Below are 18,182 nucleotides of genomic sequence, written 5' to 3'. Positions count from 1 at the left end.
AAGTTATTTCTTTTGACTTTTGAAATTGAGTGTTTTAATCATTTCTAAGTTTATATAATCAACATGTATAGAGGCAAAAGTATGATGAAGCAAAAAGAGAGAAAGGGAGCCAAGTAGGAAGTGCTGCAAAGCACGATAAGGACGATGAGTAAGAGAGCGATGCTGATGATACCTTCTTCCATGAGATATAAAGGTTGCTCCATAGTAATAGTCATGAAAGGTGGCTTTACACTTATATAGATGGTTTATTGTACTACATTGTATACTTATAGGAATATAAGCTAGACTTTGTCATTCTTGTTCCTTTTTTATATTGTTATTCAACATTTTATTGTGTCAAAGTCTATTATTGTGTGCTTTTTAAAAATAAAAAGTGACATCCATTTGTATATCAGATGCCAAATGAGTATGCAAGAAAGTACAAATGAAAAAGTCCATGGAGCCACAAGGTTACACCACCACCTCCATGACTTCTTTTCTGCACTAGATGTACTTGTTTTTTCTTGTCAAAATACACATGAAAACTGCATACATATTGTGGTTAGAAAAATATTCAAATTTTTGTGAAAATTGGAGACATAGTGCATTTACATATGTGTTACAAGACATGCTTATTTTTTGGCAAATGTACGTGAATTTGAAGGGTCTTTTGAAGCATATTAGTAGGATATTAAATGTGTATGCAAGTTTTTTTCCTGGTTCAAAAAATGCATGACTATAGTCGTCTATGTGCCTTCCCTTGTAGTCAAAAGTAAACATAATAGTTTGATTTTCATGTGCAAAGTTTATATTTCTTGAAATATATGCAAATTGACAACCCCTTATAGTTGGTAATAAGTTACGTAACAAACTTAAGCCCCTTGTATGCAATAATACATTTTCTCTTGGCATATCTTTGTGAACACACATCGATAGCCTTGATCCAAGCATCGCTAAAGTGCTTGCTTATTGTTGGGTTCTAGGTTTTATCATTTGAAAACTTAAAGCTTTCAATCAAACGTGAAGAAGAGGCTTTGTTAGATAGCCTCAATCCAAGCATCGCTAAAGTGCTTGCTTCTTGTTGGTTCTAGGCTTTATCATTCTACATCTTAAGCTCTCAATCAAATGCTTGTGAATATACAAAGAAATGTATTTTGAGTCATTGTTTAAAGTGCTATACCTATTTTTTAGATGTTGCAAATGTATGCTGGGACCACTTATTTTTGTCTTTGACTTTTGGGACTGTTGGAGAATCAAACTAGAAAGGGCCTTATATATGAACAATTTGATGCTATGTTTTTTAATTAATTAATAAGAAAAAAAAGTAAAAAAGTATAAAATAGAAGGTGGAAGAATAGTGAGAAAGGCTCATGATGTGGCAAAGCTGGTTTTATTAATGCAAGATTTGATAAACTTACAAAGGAAGAGAGAATGGCTGTTGAGTACAATTTATGAATTGTGGAAGTCTAATGTACAAAGGAAATACTAGCTTAGCTGCAGTAGAGCTGGGGTGGGTGGTGATGGTGGGATACTGGCTTAGCTGCAGTAGAGCTGGAGTAAGCGATTGGAATAATAGCTTAGTTGTGGACGAGGGAGAGAGAGAGTGTGTGTGTGTGTGTGTGTGCGTTGTTTTGTGTGTGTGTTTTGGGGGGGAAGTAGGTTGACTAGGGTGTGGCCGCCTGTGTGTACGTGGGAGGGGACAATAATACAGTTTAGTTATTATTTAGTAGTACAGATGGAGATCGAAGGAGAGGGTCCATCTGGCGGGAGCGGGGTTGGGCACCAGCTCCACCAGGCGGTTGGTGGCCACCCCGCGCGCCAGCAGGAAGTCGCCGGTGCCGCCCACCACCGCCAGGACGCGCTCGGCGTCCGACTCCACCATCTGCCCCATCACACACAGCGTGCCCTTGTGCATGCCGTCGTCGATGGTGGCCGTAAACAAGTGGAACAGCACCAGGCCCTTGAGGCTGTCGAATACGTAGATGCCCTGGGCCGTCCCCGCGCGCGCGGAGGCGTTGGAGGGCGCCAGGGTGAGGGGGGCCTCGAAGGTGGTGACCACGCCGAAGTTGGTGGGGTTGGAGACGGACGCCGGGAGTGGCGAAGGCCCATACACCCCCGTGAAGTAGGCGCTGTTCATCACGGCCGGGTTGAAGATGGTCATGTTCAGGTAGAACTGGTAGCTCGGCGGCTGGACATTCCGACTAGTATTGTGGCTGCTGCCGGTCAAGTTAGACAATAGTGCCCTCGCAGTCCTGTGCTTGTGAATATCCTGTCTCACCTCATGATCATCAGCTGCACGCAGAGGCTTAGTATATTCATCTGCACTTATCGGAGGCTTAGTATATTCGATCGGTTGTGATCGGATGCGCAGCTGACAGTTTGGGGCTGTCCTCGACCTTTCGGGTTACGCAAGTCGAACTGCCACATCAGCCCCGTCGTCACGTGGGCGATGGGGTTTGACATTTCAACACGCCTGCCAACAAGTCAACTTGCTGTGGTGACACAGGCAGGAAATATCACCTCCTACTGCGCAGCGCCAATAAGTCTTCCAATACGACTCTACTAGCTTTGCGCAGCGCCGCTCACTCAAATGCCACCATAAACCTTTCAACAGCTGACTCGTCCCTGCTGCTAACCTTTCAACAGCACTAGTCCAATTAAGCTTACCGGGTTGTTGCTAAACATTAACGGCGTATCTGTAATTTAATGAGCACGGCGGCTGCTTCGAAAATTTAAGAATCAACATAATTTCGCATCATCAAATGTCATCTTAGGATGATGATGGTGACAGTTCATTAATGAGCTTGTAAACTCCACTATATCAAGTCAATCGACAATGTCAAATGCATGTTTCGTGCAAATTGCCATTGCATGGGAAAGGTCTTATGGCATCTTCCATAATTGCATTCACTGTTCGAGAAAGTCTCGCTGGCTAGTGGAAGTGCTTTCACATTGCCACCTTTTTGACCGTATTGACTTATAGCCACGTACATAATCATACGACGCCAATCAGCCCTCGAATTTGAAAGGCACTATGCCTTTTCTTTTCGAAGGGCAAAAACAAGCTCGCCCTTCTAGAAAGATGGGCAAACGTATATAACAACCTTAATTAGATACGTATCTCTTTAAAGCACGTTTCCTAGACGAAGAATGTTTTCTTTGAGTATACTTCACCTTATGTATTAGAAATATATAAGTTTGATCTAGTTCAACACCACTTAAATAAAAGATTATGCTTACATTATGCCAACTCAACCAATCTAAATGGTAGAATATTAAATTAGAGAAAACTAGATTAGCCTTAACTAAAACAAAACTGTTACATGTGCACTCAAAAGTTCAAGCATGTAAAAAGAAAAAACAACTATCAAGTTCTTATCTTGACAATTGCATATAGCATGAATAACAAAGATCAAAATTTGTGATTACATTTGATATCACATAACAACTATGGTAAATGTTGAAGTCTAAATACAAAAAGTTGTTGCTTTTGTAATATACATGTTAAAAGTATGGTAACAAAATGTTCTTCATGCTACTTATAAGTTATCCAAAATGAGAGGACATGACAATTAGATATCATATATTTATAAGCAACTAACAATAAAAATGTTGATCTCTAAATACAAAAAGTTATTGTAGCTACTATGCACATTTCAAAAGTATGATGATAAAAAGCTATTCATGTTGCTTTGTGATGCTAATATACATGTCAAAAGTATGATCATAAAGAGTTGTTGATGCTTATAAGCAGTCCAAAGAGAGGGAGAGAGAGAGAAGATGTATGATGAATCTGATATCATACAACTGTGATAAGCAATTGCCAAAAAAAAGGATTAAAGTGTAAATACAAAATTTGTTTACTGATATACACTTATCAGAAGTATAAATGTAGAACGTTATTGTTGTTGGTGTGCTAATGATGGCTCTAAAACTCGAGAGCATCTTATTTTCATATTTTTCGAAACCTCAAAAATCAAATCCCAATCTACTTCTTCCATATTCTTTGGTGCTGAAAGGGACATAAACTTGAGCATATCTAAAGTGATGAGAGATAAACATGATCTCCCATCACTTTTAACCTGGTTTTGCTTAGAAAAACCTATTTCACAAGCAGTTGAACTTGTTTATAACACCGTTGCAATCTACCATAATTTTAATAGAGGTGGAAACATCTGTACCCACTCTAATTCAGCACTACATTGCTTCCACGCTTCAAGAAACCCCTTTGATGCATAAGACCCAAAGAGATATAAGACAAATCTTTGCAATTTACCTTCATATTGTTTAGAGTGAACCAAAGGTCTCTCTCATTTACCAAATTTGTCACAAAGCTATGTGAGATAATGTCGAACTAACAATAAAGAGCTAACAATAAAACCATCCTTAATATTATTAAAGACACAAAAAAGTACATTTTCACGAGACAACCATGTCACTCTATGAATTCTCATTATCTCATAATTCCTAGGTAAGAAAGCAAAAACGAGTTTGTTTGCTTCGGCTCTTCAAAGACATGAATCCCCTATCCATTCTCTAACTTTATTAACAACGCTATCAACATGACTAGTCTCTGCAAAGCATTTACATGTGTTTTTGACCACAAAAGCTTGCTTATATAGGCAATGCAATGCACCCCAAGAAAATGTGGTGCATCGTTTAGAAAGCTTAGCAAACAATCCTAATCTTCTTGCAACCATAGATGTGGCAACATCTGAGCCCATAGCAACCAATCTAGACACTAGAAGATCAAGCTATTGTAGCGCTTTTAAAATACCCTTGTACATAGATTGATCCTTGCTAGCTTGAACCCCAATTATTTTTACAAAGGAAGTTTCATGAGGGCTCCCCATCTTTCAAGTATGTAAGATAAAGAATTAGATGCTTCTCAAACCTCGGATCCGTGCTTTCATAAATCAAAATAGAAAAGAAAGGACTACGTCCAATCTCTTTCTTTAGTTTTTCCCAATACAACATACACATGGTTGAGAGAAATTATTTTCCTAAAGTTGGATTTATTTATGTTGAAAACTCACAAGTAAGAGACATGCTTGGAGTTTTCATATACATATGAAGCTTACATTCATCTTCAAATGCTTTTAAAGATATATCTTTCATGGCCACTCTATACATGTTTTGTTTAATACTAATAATTCTACACTTCTCATTTTCTACCATAAGTTCCACATGTTTTTTAATATGCTTCACATTTTTACCAACCATAAACTCTTTACGCTGAACCACTAGCTTGTGCGACTCAGATGCATAGATAAGGATTGCTTTTGTGTAGTGGTGCTACTTTTCCACTAAAAAGATTAGCCATGCTCAATGCAATGCATATTGAGCACTTAATCCTTTCCTTAATCTCCTCATCAATAATAGATTATGACCATGGATACAATAACTTCCATCAAGAGACATAGATTCAGACATATATTCTCTTTCTTTCATTGAGAACACAATGATCTCCACTTTCATTTTTAGCATGATGCGTATCAAATATAGTAACTCTCAATTGCTCCAATAATCATTAGTGTTTGTCTCTTCTTGGTCTCCCCATGCTAAAAGTATACATTGACAAAACTAATGTACATGCAACCAAAAACTTAAAAAAGACATTTAAAAAAATGCAATACTTCCAGTCATATGAATCCACTCATTTCATTATATGTACACCAAATTAATAACATAAAAATGTACATATCATATAAAGCAATTACATCATATTTCAAGATGGTTATTTCACAAGTTAGAGTTCTAGAGCATTGACGAAGCTTACCTATTGGCTAGAACACCCTTAAGTTTACATCGACTTCTTCTCAATATTTCACTTTGTGCTCCTTGTATATATCCAAACAATGTGCCTCATCTACATATATTTCCCTATCATACAATCAAGTGCAACACTATTAAAAGATTTTATGGTGCATATGTTGTAGATATAAATTTAACAAGCAATCCTTGGAAAGCTTTTGAAGATTTGAAGCTTTCACTAAAGTACAAGCATCAAGCATAGTAAACTTTTATGCTACCATTGCTTGAGTTTTTCAACATACTGCAAGTCAACTAGAACACTCATTGAACCTCAATCAAGTGAAGCCATTTTGAAGCTATTTCCATCAAGCATTTCCCATCAAATTAGCAAGGAGGGGAGAAATCCAAGCATCAAGGCATCAAACTCAAGTGCCTCAAAGCATAGTATCTATTGATACTTATCAAGTGTTATTTGATACAACATTCCTTGTGTCTCTTGACAGAATCAAATATTTTGGTGCTCAAAATTGAGTGTTTTGGTTGCTGATTTGTTGTTCCAACATGGGCAAAAACTCTCCAACTGTTCAATTCAAAGGGGTCGGGTTTCACACCTGGCAAATCCGCATCAAGCTCATTCTGATAATGAAGAAGGGTCTTTCGGCCATTACAAATGGCAAGAAGAAGAATCCTCGGGATGGGGACCTTGCACTTACTTGGAAAAAGAATGATGACAAAGTAGAGGCCATCATTAAGCTCGAATTGGATGACAGCTACATCCACTATGTGGATACTTGTGAAACCTCTAATGATACATGGAAGAGATTAGATACTTTGTTTTGTGCACAATGAAAGTCATCTAATTATAGATTGCTGATTGAATTTTTCAAGCTAGATATAAAATCAAACACATCTCGTGCAAATTACTTAAACTACTTGGAAAGTGTGTTAACTCGGCTTGCAGGAATTAATCTCAAGATGGATGAAGATATTTGTATTGGTGTGTTGTTAAAAAACTTACCTCCTAACAATAATAATGTGTCAACTACATTGATCAATATGCCTAGTCCTAAACTGGTTGACATTAAGGCCTCCCTACTAGAAGAAGAAAAGAAGGTAAAATCCAAAGAAGAACCAAGCACCTCTAAAGATGAACAAATGTTATATGTAGGTACTAGGTACAAGGGCAATAAAGATCAACTGGTATGTAACCTTTGCAAACGGATCGGGCACATTGAAAAATTTTGTCATGCCGCTAGGATGAGGTGCCAAAAGGCCTATCTAGTCGCTATTAAAGAAGAAAAAGGCCATTGAACAAAAGAAGAAGAAGAAGAAGAAGAAGACCACCAGGAGAAGGAAATACATCATTAGTCCTTCTATTTTGATAGACTTTTTTAGCCTTGTATTGCCTAGCCCTAATGCTTTTGACATAGGCTTGTAAAATCGTCATGTAACCTTGTACTACAACCTCTATCACTTTGTGAGGCCCCTGTTACAGCCTCTAGATGTCCAACACATCTTTGATACCCACACTTAGCCTTTTCTATGACAATCTCTAGTGTTTACTATGTTTGTGGTGTGCCCATACTTTTCAAGTGGTTGCTCACTTAAGCCTCTACACACTTTTTACTTCTCTTGTTATGATTGAGGAGGGGTATTGAGATATTGGCAATCACACTCAGGTTAGCTTCTTTGTATGGAGCAATGTGGGCTCAGGATGCAAAATCCCATATGCACAATGGTGAAAAGTGCTACCTAGTCTAGTCCTATAAAGCATTGTACTTGCTCTCTTTTTGAATACAATGTCATAGTACTTTTGTACTTCAAGCAAAGTGTCTGTATCATTATCAGTCCACTACACAAGATTGTATTTATGAATCCAAGCTTCCATCTTGGAATGTAATTCACTTGTGTCACATTTGGTCTTGATGTCTGTTACCTCATGAGCTCACTCTTCCTCTTTCAACCTCCATAGCCTTGCTCTAGATCCAACATTTTGTACGAGAGGTGAGCGATTAGTTCTGATGCCTTTTTTTCTACTTCTGTATTTCCAAAATATAGAGGATATTTCTTGAGGAGTTCATGACAAAAACATTGAGTATGGGTCTGAAAGGGGAAATTAGAGCCTCTAAATAAAAATCAATTTGAAGCAAAGCAATCATATGATCCGCAAACTCTAACTAGGTATGGATACTATAAGAACCAATTGATGGAAGGAGCCTATCTACCAAAGTTGAAATTTATGAATTGATTTATATTCTAAAATGACTACAACTTAATTTCCTTTTAACTAGGATGAGGCCTTACTTATAAAAGCTATTAATTGTGATTTTATGAAGTCTTTTCTCTATTTTATTCTATCTATCTAGGAGAAATTATGGAGAGCTTTGCGCTAACTCTTTTTAAGAAGGAGAAGATGAGTAAGAGGCTAATTTTGTATTTAATTAGTAAGCTTTAGAATAAAATTGTTAGGGTTAATTATGTGTAGGAGCAACTTTGCCTCTTGCAATTGCCTACACTACAAGGGATTGGGGGAATGCGGATGCGAATTTCCAATGTTTTTTCAAAAAAATGCAGAGCCTCGGTATATGCTACAATATAATTGTCAAAATAACCATCAATAATAGTTCAAGAAATTAGTGATGCATAATTCAACCAATATCTCAAGTCCAATTTTCATTAGTAGATATCTGCATGCATAATGACATGCATACCAATGCATATGCCCCCACACATTATTTGTAGGTGAAGATGAATCACAAAAATGTCACCCTATTCTACTAAGTTTTTAGCAATAAATCTTTGTATACCTTACTCCGTCAATAGCCTAGGCCTTCCCTCTTCCATGTATGTTCCATATATATAAGTTCTCTCCCTTTTTGTCCAACACAAGAGCCTTCTTTTTATGCCTTCTTAACTTCTTCAAAACTCTTGTTCTTTTTTCCCTCTTTCAATGATCCAAGTAGCCCTATGTCAAGCTACTAGCACCTCACTTTTTCTTGATCTATCTTCTTGGATTGCACGATAGTAAGAAGTATAAGAAGCACACCTATATCTCTTATAAAGTTACCCCTTTAAACCTTAAATTAAGTCACTCCCACATCATTTGATATCTCTTAAGGTTTAATATATATAGTTGTGCCTTTTTGGCATGCACAATATTTGTAAGAGACTCCATGTAGTGTGTTAATATTGGCTTCTCATCTCATGAGGTCAAAAATATAGTGTCCCGAATACATGTAGGTCAAATAATTGTGTAGATAGTCTTTCGCATGGTCTTCATTTGCATGACCTATAGCCACATGATACCACTTGCTAAGTAAGATTTACCTAGTTCAGATAATTCAATCAATAAACAATCTTGAGTATATGCATTTATTTGCCTTAGATAATTGAAGACATAAGAAACCTCAAACCATTTGGTATGAGCCATTTTATGTTGCATCACAAAGCTATGAAATTTGGGAAAATAACCTAAGTAATTGCCATCAAAGTAGGAGGAAGCTGAGACATTTTCTTAAAGGGCAAAGTAAGGAGAAGCAGTACAAAATCTAGGGATAAAAATGTGCAACAAGGGAGGCTAGTCGGTGTCAATGATGCAATTCCAAATTCCAAAGATTTGAAAATCATGTTAAATAATTTTTCATAAATATATTATAAATAAAAGCTAGTCATTGAGGGGTCAAATTACTTGATTTTTTGGGCGATTTTGGATGGATTTTGTATGTTGATTGATTGGTTTGGAAGTTTTTTGGATGAGGTTGATTAGGTTTTGAAAGCTCATGATGTTTTATAATGGAGATATGATGTTCTGACATGTTCTGTTGATGTCATGATAGTGTCTATTTGGATATGTTGGGCTTATGTTTTGCTCTATTCTTCTTCTCTATGAGAGATTGGAATAGTAATTGATGGAGTTTGAGAGCATTTCAAAGCTTATTGATTGATTTTTTATTATTTTGAATAATTAAAGTTGAGCTAAATACTTTATGATGACTATTTGTTAACCCTCTATTGATCGTTTGTAGAGCCTTTGTTTTTGTTATGTTTTGTTCTCTTCTATATGCCTTTGTAAGTGTTATGTGGGATGAATGTATAGCTTGGAGATTTCCAAGCTTGGTAAGAGATAAATATAAGTTCAAAATAGCTCAAAGAAGTTGAAGAACTAGATGTTGATGACTCAAGCAAAGACTAAAGTGATAGTGACACTATTAAGCTACAAAGGGACACTGTAGTGGTCCTGGTAACCTTTCATACTAGACATACCTCGTGGGAGGGGTATTCAAGACCAAAGAGGGGTGACGGATGATTATTCTTGATTATTTAAATGTATTATGGAGAGAGAGTATGTATAAGAGAGAAAGTGAGTGAAAGATAGCCAAATCTATACAAAACAATATATCTATGAGAAAGAGATTTTGGGAGAAAGATATTGAACCTTTTGAAGAAGAATGTTATGTGATGATTTCCATTCAAAGTGGTGTATTATCTTGTGTCTTTGTGGTATCTTGATGAATTCTATGAAGAATATAAAGAGCATAATCAGTTTTTTTCAAGTTAAAGCCATGGGAGAATTGTTTCTATAAAGCTGTGTGAAGATTTCTTGTTCCTAGTGTTCTTTTTCTTGTTATGGTTACATAAAATATAAACAACATGCTTGTTGATGATAGAAGATATATTTTCTTGCAGTACATTTTCCATTTTCTTAGTGTTCCTCTTGGGGCTTCATGTTTTTAGTGCGTAATTGAGGAAAACTACCATCAACAAGCATCATAAGGGACTGAAAATGAAGAAAATGGCATTGTTGAGAGGAGGAGAATTCAATGGATGCTTGAAAAGATTCCTCAACCATTGTAGAATTGAAAATTATCATTTTCAAAACAATTTCTACAAGAAGTTCATCCCACAATTTATCATCATGATGTAGGCTTTAGGTGGTGGACTATTTCCTCTCCCTTGAAGCAATAGACATGTGTATCTTGGTGGAAAATTGTATGGGAGCAAATTGAAGTGTAGAAATAGAGAGATGAGCATCCATGAAAGATTTAGCATTTATTGAGGATTCTCCAAACATCATCAAGTGGAAATTTGTGAAGAAGTTTTAGGAAAGTGGTGGAAAGTGCAGCCTAGTCTATTCCTATAAAGCATTGTACTTGCTCTCTTTTTGAATGCAATGTCATAATACTTTTGTACTTCTAGAAAAGTGTATGTGTCATTGTCAATCCACTACACAAGATTGTGTTTATGATTCCAAGCTTCCATCTTGGAACCTAATTCACGTGTGTGACATTTGGTATTGATGTATGTTACCTCATGAGCTCACTCTTCCTCTTTAATCCTCCATAGCCATGCTCTAGATCCAACCTTTTCTACATGGTATCAGAGCCCAGTTGGGCATGGCTCAGCTCTACAAATTACTCCTTCAGCTCCTCTCAATCTTTGGTTAGCTTAGCTTGACATAAACCCTTCATCTTCCACCTCCATCTTCACTCTATCTCTCTTTGCTACCATAGACAAAACCTATCTATCTATGTTGGAGCAGCCATATCTCTTCAAGCAATCCATATCTCTTCGAGATTTCTTCTCGAGAGTTGTTTCTTAGATCAAGGCACATCTTTTCAGTCCAAATTTTCCTAACATTGTGCAAGCTATAGCCGAACATCGTTGCAAAAAACAAATCTACCTGGCGCAAATTATTTCCCTACTGTCAATTGGACCTGTTGTCTTTCCCTACTCTGACCATTATTCCACCAGTTATCATAGGGAATTTTTCGGACATATAGATGACTTACTAAGAATTGAAGTTTCCAGCAAAATTCCAATATCCAACAAGCAAGACTTGGAAAGCTTTTGAAGATTTGAAGCTTTCACTAAAGTACAAGCATCAAGCATAGTGAAATTTTATGCTACCATTGCTTGAGTTTTTCAACACACTGCAAGTCAACTTGAACACTAATTGAACCTCAATCAAGTGAAGCCATTTTGAAGCTCTTTCCAGCAAGAATTTTCCATCAAATTAGCAAGGAGGGGAGAAAACCAAGCATCAAAGCATCAAACTCAGGTGTCTCAAAGCATAATATCTATTGATACTTATCAAGTGTTATTTGACACTACATTCCTTGTGTCTCTTGACACAATAAAATATTTTGGTGCTCAAATTTGAGTGTATGGGAAAAGACTCTCTAACTATTTGGTTTAAAGAGATCGAGTTTCACACTTGGCAAACCCGCATCAAGCTCGTTCTGATGATGAAGAAGGGTATTTGGGCCATTGCTAATGGCAAGGAGAAGAAGCTTGGAATGGGGACCTTGCATTTACTTGGAAAAAGAATGATAACAAAGCACAAGCCATCATTAAGCTAGAATTAGACGACAGCTACATCCACTATGTGGATACCTGTGAAACCTCTAATGATACATGGAAGAGATTAGATACTTTATTTGGTGCACAATCAAAGTCATCTAAGTATGGATTACTGATTCAATTTTTCAAGCTAGATATAAAATCAAACACATCTCTTGCAACTTACTTAAACTACTTGGAAATTCTGTTAACTCGGCTTGCACGAATTGATCTCAAGATAGATGAAGATATTTGTATTGGTGTGTTGTTAAAAGCCTACCTCTTGACTATAATAATGTGTCAACTTCATTGATCAACATGCCTAGTCTTAAACTGGTTGACATTAAGGCCTCCCTTCTTGAAGAAGAAAAGAAGGTAAAATCCAAAGAAGAACCAAGCACCTCTAAAGATGAACAAATGTTATATGTAGGTACCAGGTACAAGGCCAATAAAGATCAACTGGTTTGTAACTTTTGCAAAAGGATTGGGCACATTGAGAAATTCTGTCATGTTGCCAAGATGAGGTGCCAAAAGGCCTATCTAGTCACTATTAAAGAAGAAAAATGCCGTGGAGCAAAAGAAGAAGAAGATGAAGATGACTACCAAGAGAAGGAAAAACATCATTAGTCCTTTTATTATGATAGACTTTTTTAGCCTTGTATTGCCTAGCCCTAATGCTTTTGACTTAAGCTTGTAAACTCCTCATGTAACCTTGTACTACAACCTCTATCACTTTGTGAGGCCCCTGTTACAACCTCTAGATATCCAACACATCTTTGATACCCACACTTAGCCTTTTCTATGACAGCCTCTGGTGTTTACCATGTTTGTGGTGTGCCCATACTTTTCAAGTGGTTGCTCACTAAAGCCTCTACACACTTTTTACTTCTCTAGTTATGATTGAGGAGGGGTATTGAGATATTGGCAATCACACTCAGCTTAGCTTCTTTGTATCGAGCAGTGTGGGCTCACGATGCAAAATCCCATATGCACAGTGGTGGAAAGTGCTACCTCGTCTATTCCTATAAAGCATTGTACTTGATCTCTTTTTGAATATAATGTCATAGTACTGTTGTACTTCAAGCAAAGTGTCTGTATCATTATCAGTCCACTACACAAGATTGTGTTTATAAGTCATAGATTCCATCTTGGAACGTAATTCACTTGTGTCACATTTGGTCTTGATGTCTATTACCTCATGAGCTCACTCTTCCTCTTTCAACCTCCATAGCCTTGCTCTAGATCCAACAATTTGTACGAGAGGTGAGCGATTAGTTCTGATGCCTTTTTTTCTACTTCTATATTTCCAAAATATAGAGGGTATTTCTTGAGGAGTTCATGATGGAAACATTGAGTATGGGTCTAGAAGGGGAAAGTAGAGCCTGTAAATAAAAATAAATTTGAAGAAAAGCAATCATATGAGCCGCAAACTCTAACTAGGTATGGGTACTATAAGAACCAATTGATGGAAGGAGCCTATCTACCAAAGTTGAAATTTATCAATTGATTTATATTCTAAAATGACTACAACTTAATTTCCTTGTAACTAGGATGAGGCCTTACTTATAAAAGCTATTGATTGTGATTTTATGAAGTCTATTCTCTATTTTATTCTATCTATCTAGGGGAAATTATGGAGAACTTTGGTGCTAACTCTTTTGAAGTAGGAGAAGATGAGTAAGAGGCTAATTTTGTATTTAATTAGTAAGCTTTAGAATAAAATTTTTAGGGTTAATTATGTGTAGGAGAAACTTTGCCTCTTTCAATTGCCTACACTACAAGGGATTGGGGGAATGCGGATGCGAATTTCCAATGTTTTTTCAAAAAAATACAAAGCCTCGGTATATGCTACAATATAATTGTTGAAATAACCATCAATAATAGTTCAAGAAATTAGTGATGCATAATTCAACCAATATTTCAAGTCCAATTTTCATTAGTAGATATCTGCATGCATATTGACGTGCATACCAATGCATATACCCCCACACATTATTTGTAGGTGAAGATGAATCACAAAAATGTCACCCTATTCTACTAAGTTTTTAGCAATAAATCTTTGTATACCTTAGTCCATCAATAGCCTAGGCCTTCCCTCTTCCATGTATGTTCCATATATATAAGTTCTCTCCCTTTTTGTCCAACACAAGAGCCTTCTTTTTATGCCTTCTTAACTTCTTCAAAACTATTGTTCTTTTTTCCCTCTTTCAATGATTCAAGTAGCCCTATGTTAGGCTACTAGCACCTCACTTTTTCTTGATCTATATTCTTGGATTGCATGATAGTAAGAAGTATAAGAAGCACACCTATATCTCCTAATAAAGTTATCCCTTTAAACCTTAAATTAAGTCACTCCCACATCATTTGATATCTCTTAAGGTTTAATATATATAGTTGTGTCTTTTTGGCATGCACAATATTTGTAAGAGACTCCATGTAGTGTGTCAATATTGGCTTCTATCTCATGAGGTCAAAAATATAGTGTCCGGAATACATATAGGCCAAATACTTGTGTAGATAGTATTTCCCATGATCTTCATTTGCATGACCTATAGCCACATGATACCACTTGCTAAGTAAGATCTACCTAGCTTAGATAATTCAATCAATAAGCTATCTTGAGCATATGCATTTATTTGCCTTGGATAATTGAAGACATAAGAAACCTCAAACCATTAGGTATGAGCATTTGTATGTTGCATCACAAAGCTATGAAATTTGGGAAAATAACCCAAGTAATTGCCATCAGAGTAGGAGGAAGCGGAGACACTTTCTTAAAGGGCAAAGTAGGAAGAAACACTACCACACCTAGGGATGAAAATGTGCAACAAGGGAGACTTGTTGGTGTCGATGATGCAATTCAAAATTCCAAAGATTTAGAAATCATGCAAAATAATTTTTCATAAATATAGTATAAATATAAGTGAGTTGTTGAGGGTTGAAATGATTTGATTTTTTGGGGGATTGGGGATGGATTTTGTATGTTGATTGATTGGTTTGGAAGTGTTTTGGGTGAGGTTGATTAGATTTTGGAACCTCATTATGTTTTATAGTGGATATATGATGTTCTGAAATGTTTTGTTGATGTCCTGATAGTGTCTATTTGGATATACTCAGCTTTTGTTTTGCTATGTTTTTCTTCTGTAGTATGAGAGATTCGAATAGTAATTGATGAAGTTTGAGAGTGTTTGAAATCTTATTGATCAATTATTGATGATTTTGAATAATTTAAGTTGAGTTAAATACTTTCTGATGACTTTTTGTTAACCCTCTATTGATCATCTGTAGAGCCTCTGTTTTTGTTATGTTCTCTTCTCTTCTATATGTGTCTGTAAGTGTTATGTGGGATGAATGTATAGCTTGGAGAAGTATTCCAACCATGGGAATAGATGAATATAAGTTCAAAATAGCTCAAAGAAGTTGAAGAAGTAGCTTTTTAAGACTCAAGTAAAGACCAAAGTGATAGTGACACTATTAAGCTACAAAGGGACATTGTAGTGGTCATGGTAACCTTTCATACCAGATATACCTCTTGGGAGGGGTATCCAAGACCAAAGAGGGTGATGGATGATTATTCTTGATTATTTCAATGTATTATGGAGAGAGAGTATGTATAAGAGAGAAAGTGAGTGAAAGATAGCAAAATCTATACAAAACAATCTATTTATGAAAGAGAGATTTTGAGAGAAAGCTATTGAACCTTTTGAAGAAGAATGTTATGTGATGATTTCCATTCAAAGTGGTATATTCTCTTGTATCTTTGTGGTCTCTTGATGAATTTTATGAAGAATATAAAGAGCATAATCAATTTTGTTCAACTTAAAGCCATGGGAGAATTGTTTCTATAAAGCTGCGTGAAGATTTCTTATTCCTAGTGTTCTTTTCCTTGTTATGGTTACATAAAATATGAAGAACATGCTTACTGATGATAGAAGATAGATTTTCTTACAATCAATTTCCCATTTTCTTGGTGTTCCTCTTGGGCTCCATGTTTTTGGTGCACAATCGAGGAAAGCTACCATCAACAAGCATCATAAGGGACTGAAAATGAAGAAAATGGCATTGTTGAGAGGAGGAGAATTCAATGGATGCTTGCAAAGTTTCCTCGACCACTAAAGAATTGAAAAGTATCATTGTCAAAGACACTTTCTACAAGAAGTTCATCGCACAATGGCAAAAGCATATTACCATCATGATGTAGGCTCTAGGTAGTGGACTATTTCCTCTCCTTTGAAGCAATAGAGATGTGCATCTTGGTAGAAAATTGTATGGGAGAAAATTAAAGTGTAGAAATAGAGAAAATAACCATTCGTGAAAGATTTAGTATTTATCAAGCAGTTTCTAGACATTATCAAGTGAAAATTTGTGAAGAAGTTTTAGGAGTCTTTGATGCTAGGAGGCATATTCCACAGTAGATTCCATGAGACCACAGTGGATTCCGTGAGTTTTTATTCCACGGAGGATTCTGTAAGGTTTTTGTGGTGGATTTTGTAAAAACATATTTATTTGTCGGGGCGGCTCGTACACAAGGGGAATTGCTTGTGCAAGAAGTTTATGGGGACGCATGTCCTTTTCGGGCGTCATGCTAATTTAATGTGCATGTGGGTGACTCCATAATGGGTGATTCCGCAAAATACATATTTAAATTAATGGACGCTTATGAGTTTAGAGTGCACTCGTATTAAATTAAGGTTAGGACGGATTTTCAACCTATTTATTTATTTTGTAGTTGAAGACCGCTAGGTATTCACTTTTTCCACTTTAATTTTATTATTCTCTAATAATTGTGAATGCTTCAGTTGTTATGTAGAGCAGGTGGTGGTGGCATTGGGAAGCACTGGGCAATAGCGTGTATTCAAATTACCTAGAAAAAAGGATCATTTTTTATGGAGACACGTCTTATCATTAAAGGTGTGGCGCTAATATTTATTTAGATGTGCTTATTTTTTGAAGCACTTGACAAATATTTATTATTTTGTATGCACATGGGCGCATGGTTAAAATATTTTATTATGAGACATTGTATTTGGGAACATTCGACTTTTGGGCCGTCCAAATGCTTTATTCTTTATTTGGACAAAAGTAAACACAAAATCTAAAGCATGCTTATTATAAAATTGTGCTCTTTTTGAGCTTTGAGATGAATAAATTTATAAATGCATACCTTGTGAAGTGCTCACACAAGAGCTTGATGGTATGGCCTTACTGCAGATATCGATTGCAGGAAAGAGCATCAAACTGTTCAAGAGGAGAGATGATGCAGCCTATGCAGTTGAGGAGTTGGATGATGAGTTTTATGATGGACTTAAGGTAGAAGATGATGTAAATGAGGATGTGGATATTCCATATGCTTTTGCAGAAGATGAGGAGATCGTATTGATCGTCCAGCTTAGGCAGTGATGAGGATGGGTAGCTGTGGTCCACTTGGGAGGATGAGCATGTTGGGGGGGGGCACAGATTTCGTGATGCTGCACGTCCACCAGTGTGAATGTGAGGGCGAAGTTTTTGCCAAGAATTTGAACTCATTAGTTAACATCATTAGGAATTTATTTTTTGTTGTCTGTGTCTTTTTGTTTGTCATTCAATTTGAACTATCGGTTTGAAATTTTGATTGCTTGGTTCCATCCTAATTTTTTTTGTATTCGTTGAATAGTACTCAAGCGTATGGGTATATCTGTGTGTGTGGTAGCTCATATGAATGCTTGCTTGTGTGTCTACGTTGTTTGTATATCTAGAAACTTCTAAAATGATGACAAGGGTTTTTAGTATATGCAGTTTAATGTCAAGAGAAGTGGGAATGCTGAATTTGTACGGGATTCTTACGACCATAAAAACTATTTGCTCGTCATTAAGCACATGATCGGGGTTTGGTACATAAGGTTTCAATAGGCTTACATGAAATACATTGTCAATCTTGAGATGGGGTGGCAATTTAAGCTTGTAGGCTTGCCTTCCCATTACTATGATTAATTCATATGGTCCACAGTACCTTGGACTAAGCTTCTTGTATTTCCCTAAGGATAATGAGCTCTTGGCGGGCCTTACCCTTAGAAACACCATGTCACCTTTGTTAGAAGGCAGGCATAGGAACCCACTATAAGTAAGGGAGT

General features: G+C 36.4%; 1 protein-coding gene across 1 annotated transcript; it reads right to left on the bottom strand.

The window, feature by feature from the left end:
* Positions 1 to 1,365: 1,365 nt before the first annotated feature.
* On the bottom strand, positions 1,366 to 2,664 carry LOC148034068 (disease resistance response protein 206-like). Its single transcript, XM_087681011.1, has 2 exons — positions 2,647 to 2,664; positions 1,366 to 2,350 (listed from the first exon to the last, which is right to left on the bottom strand). Exons 1-2 carry the CDS (start codon positions 2,662 to 2,664, stop codon positions 1,703 to 1,705), a joined length of 666 nt encoding a protein of 221 aa, XP_087537137.1. The 3' UTR covers positions 1,366 to 1,702.
* Positions 2,665 to 18,182: the final 15,518 nt, after the last annotated feature.

This window comes from Lygodium microphyllum, chromosome 7, assembly GCF_053477565.2.
Source record: "Lygodium microphyllum isolate KBCC chromosome 7, Lygodium_microphyllum_v1.1.10, whole genome shotgun sequence".
Lineage (NCBI taxonomy): Eukaryota > Viridiplantae > Streptophyta > Polypodiopsida > Schizaeales > Lygodiaceae > Lygodium > Lygodium microphyllum.
The sequence above is the reverse complement of the archived record's forward strand: the minus strand, read 5'-3'. Positions and strand labels throughout refer to the sequence as shown.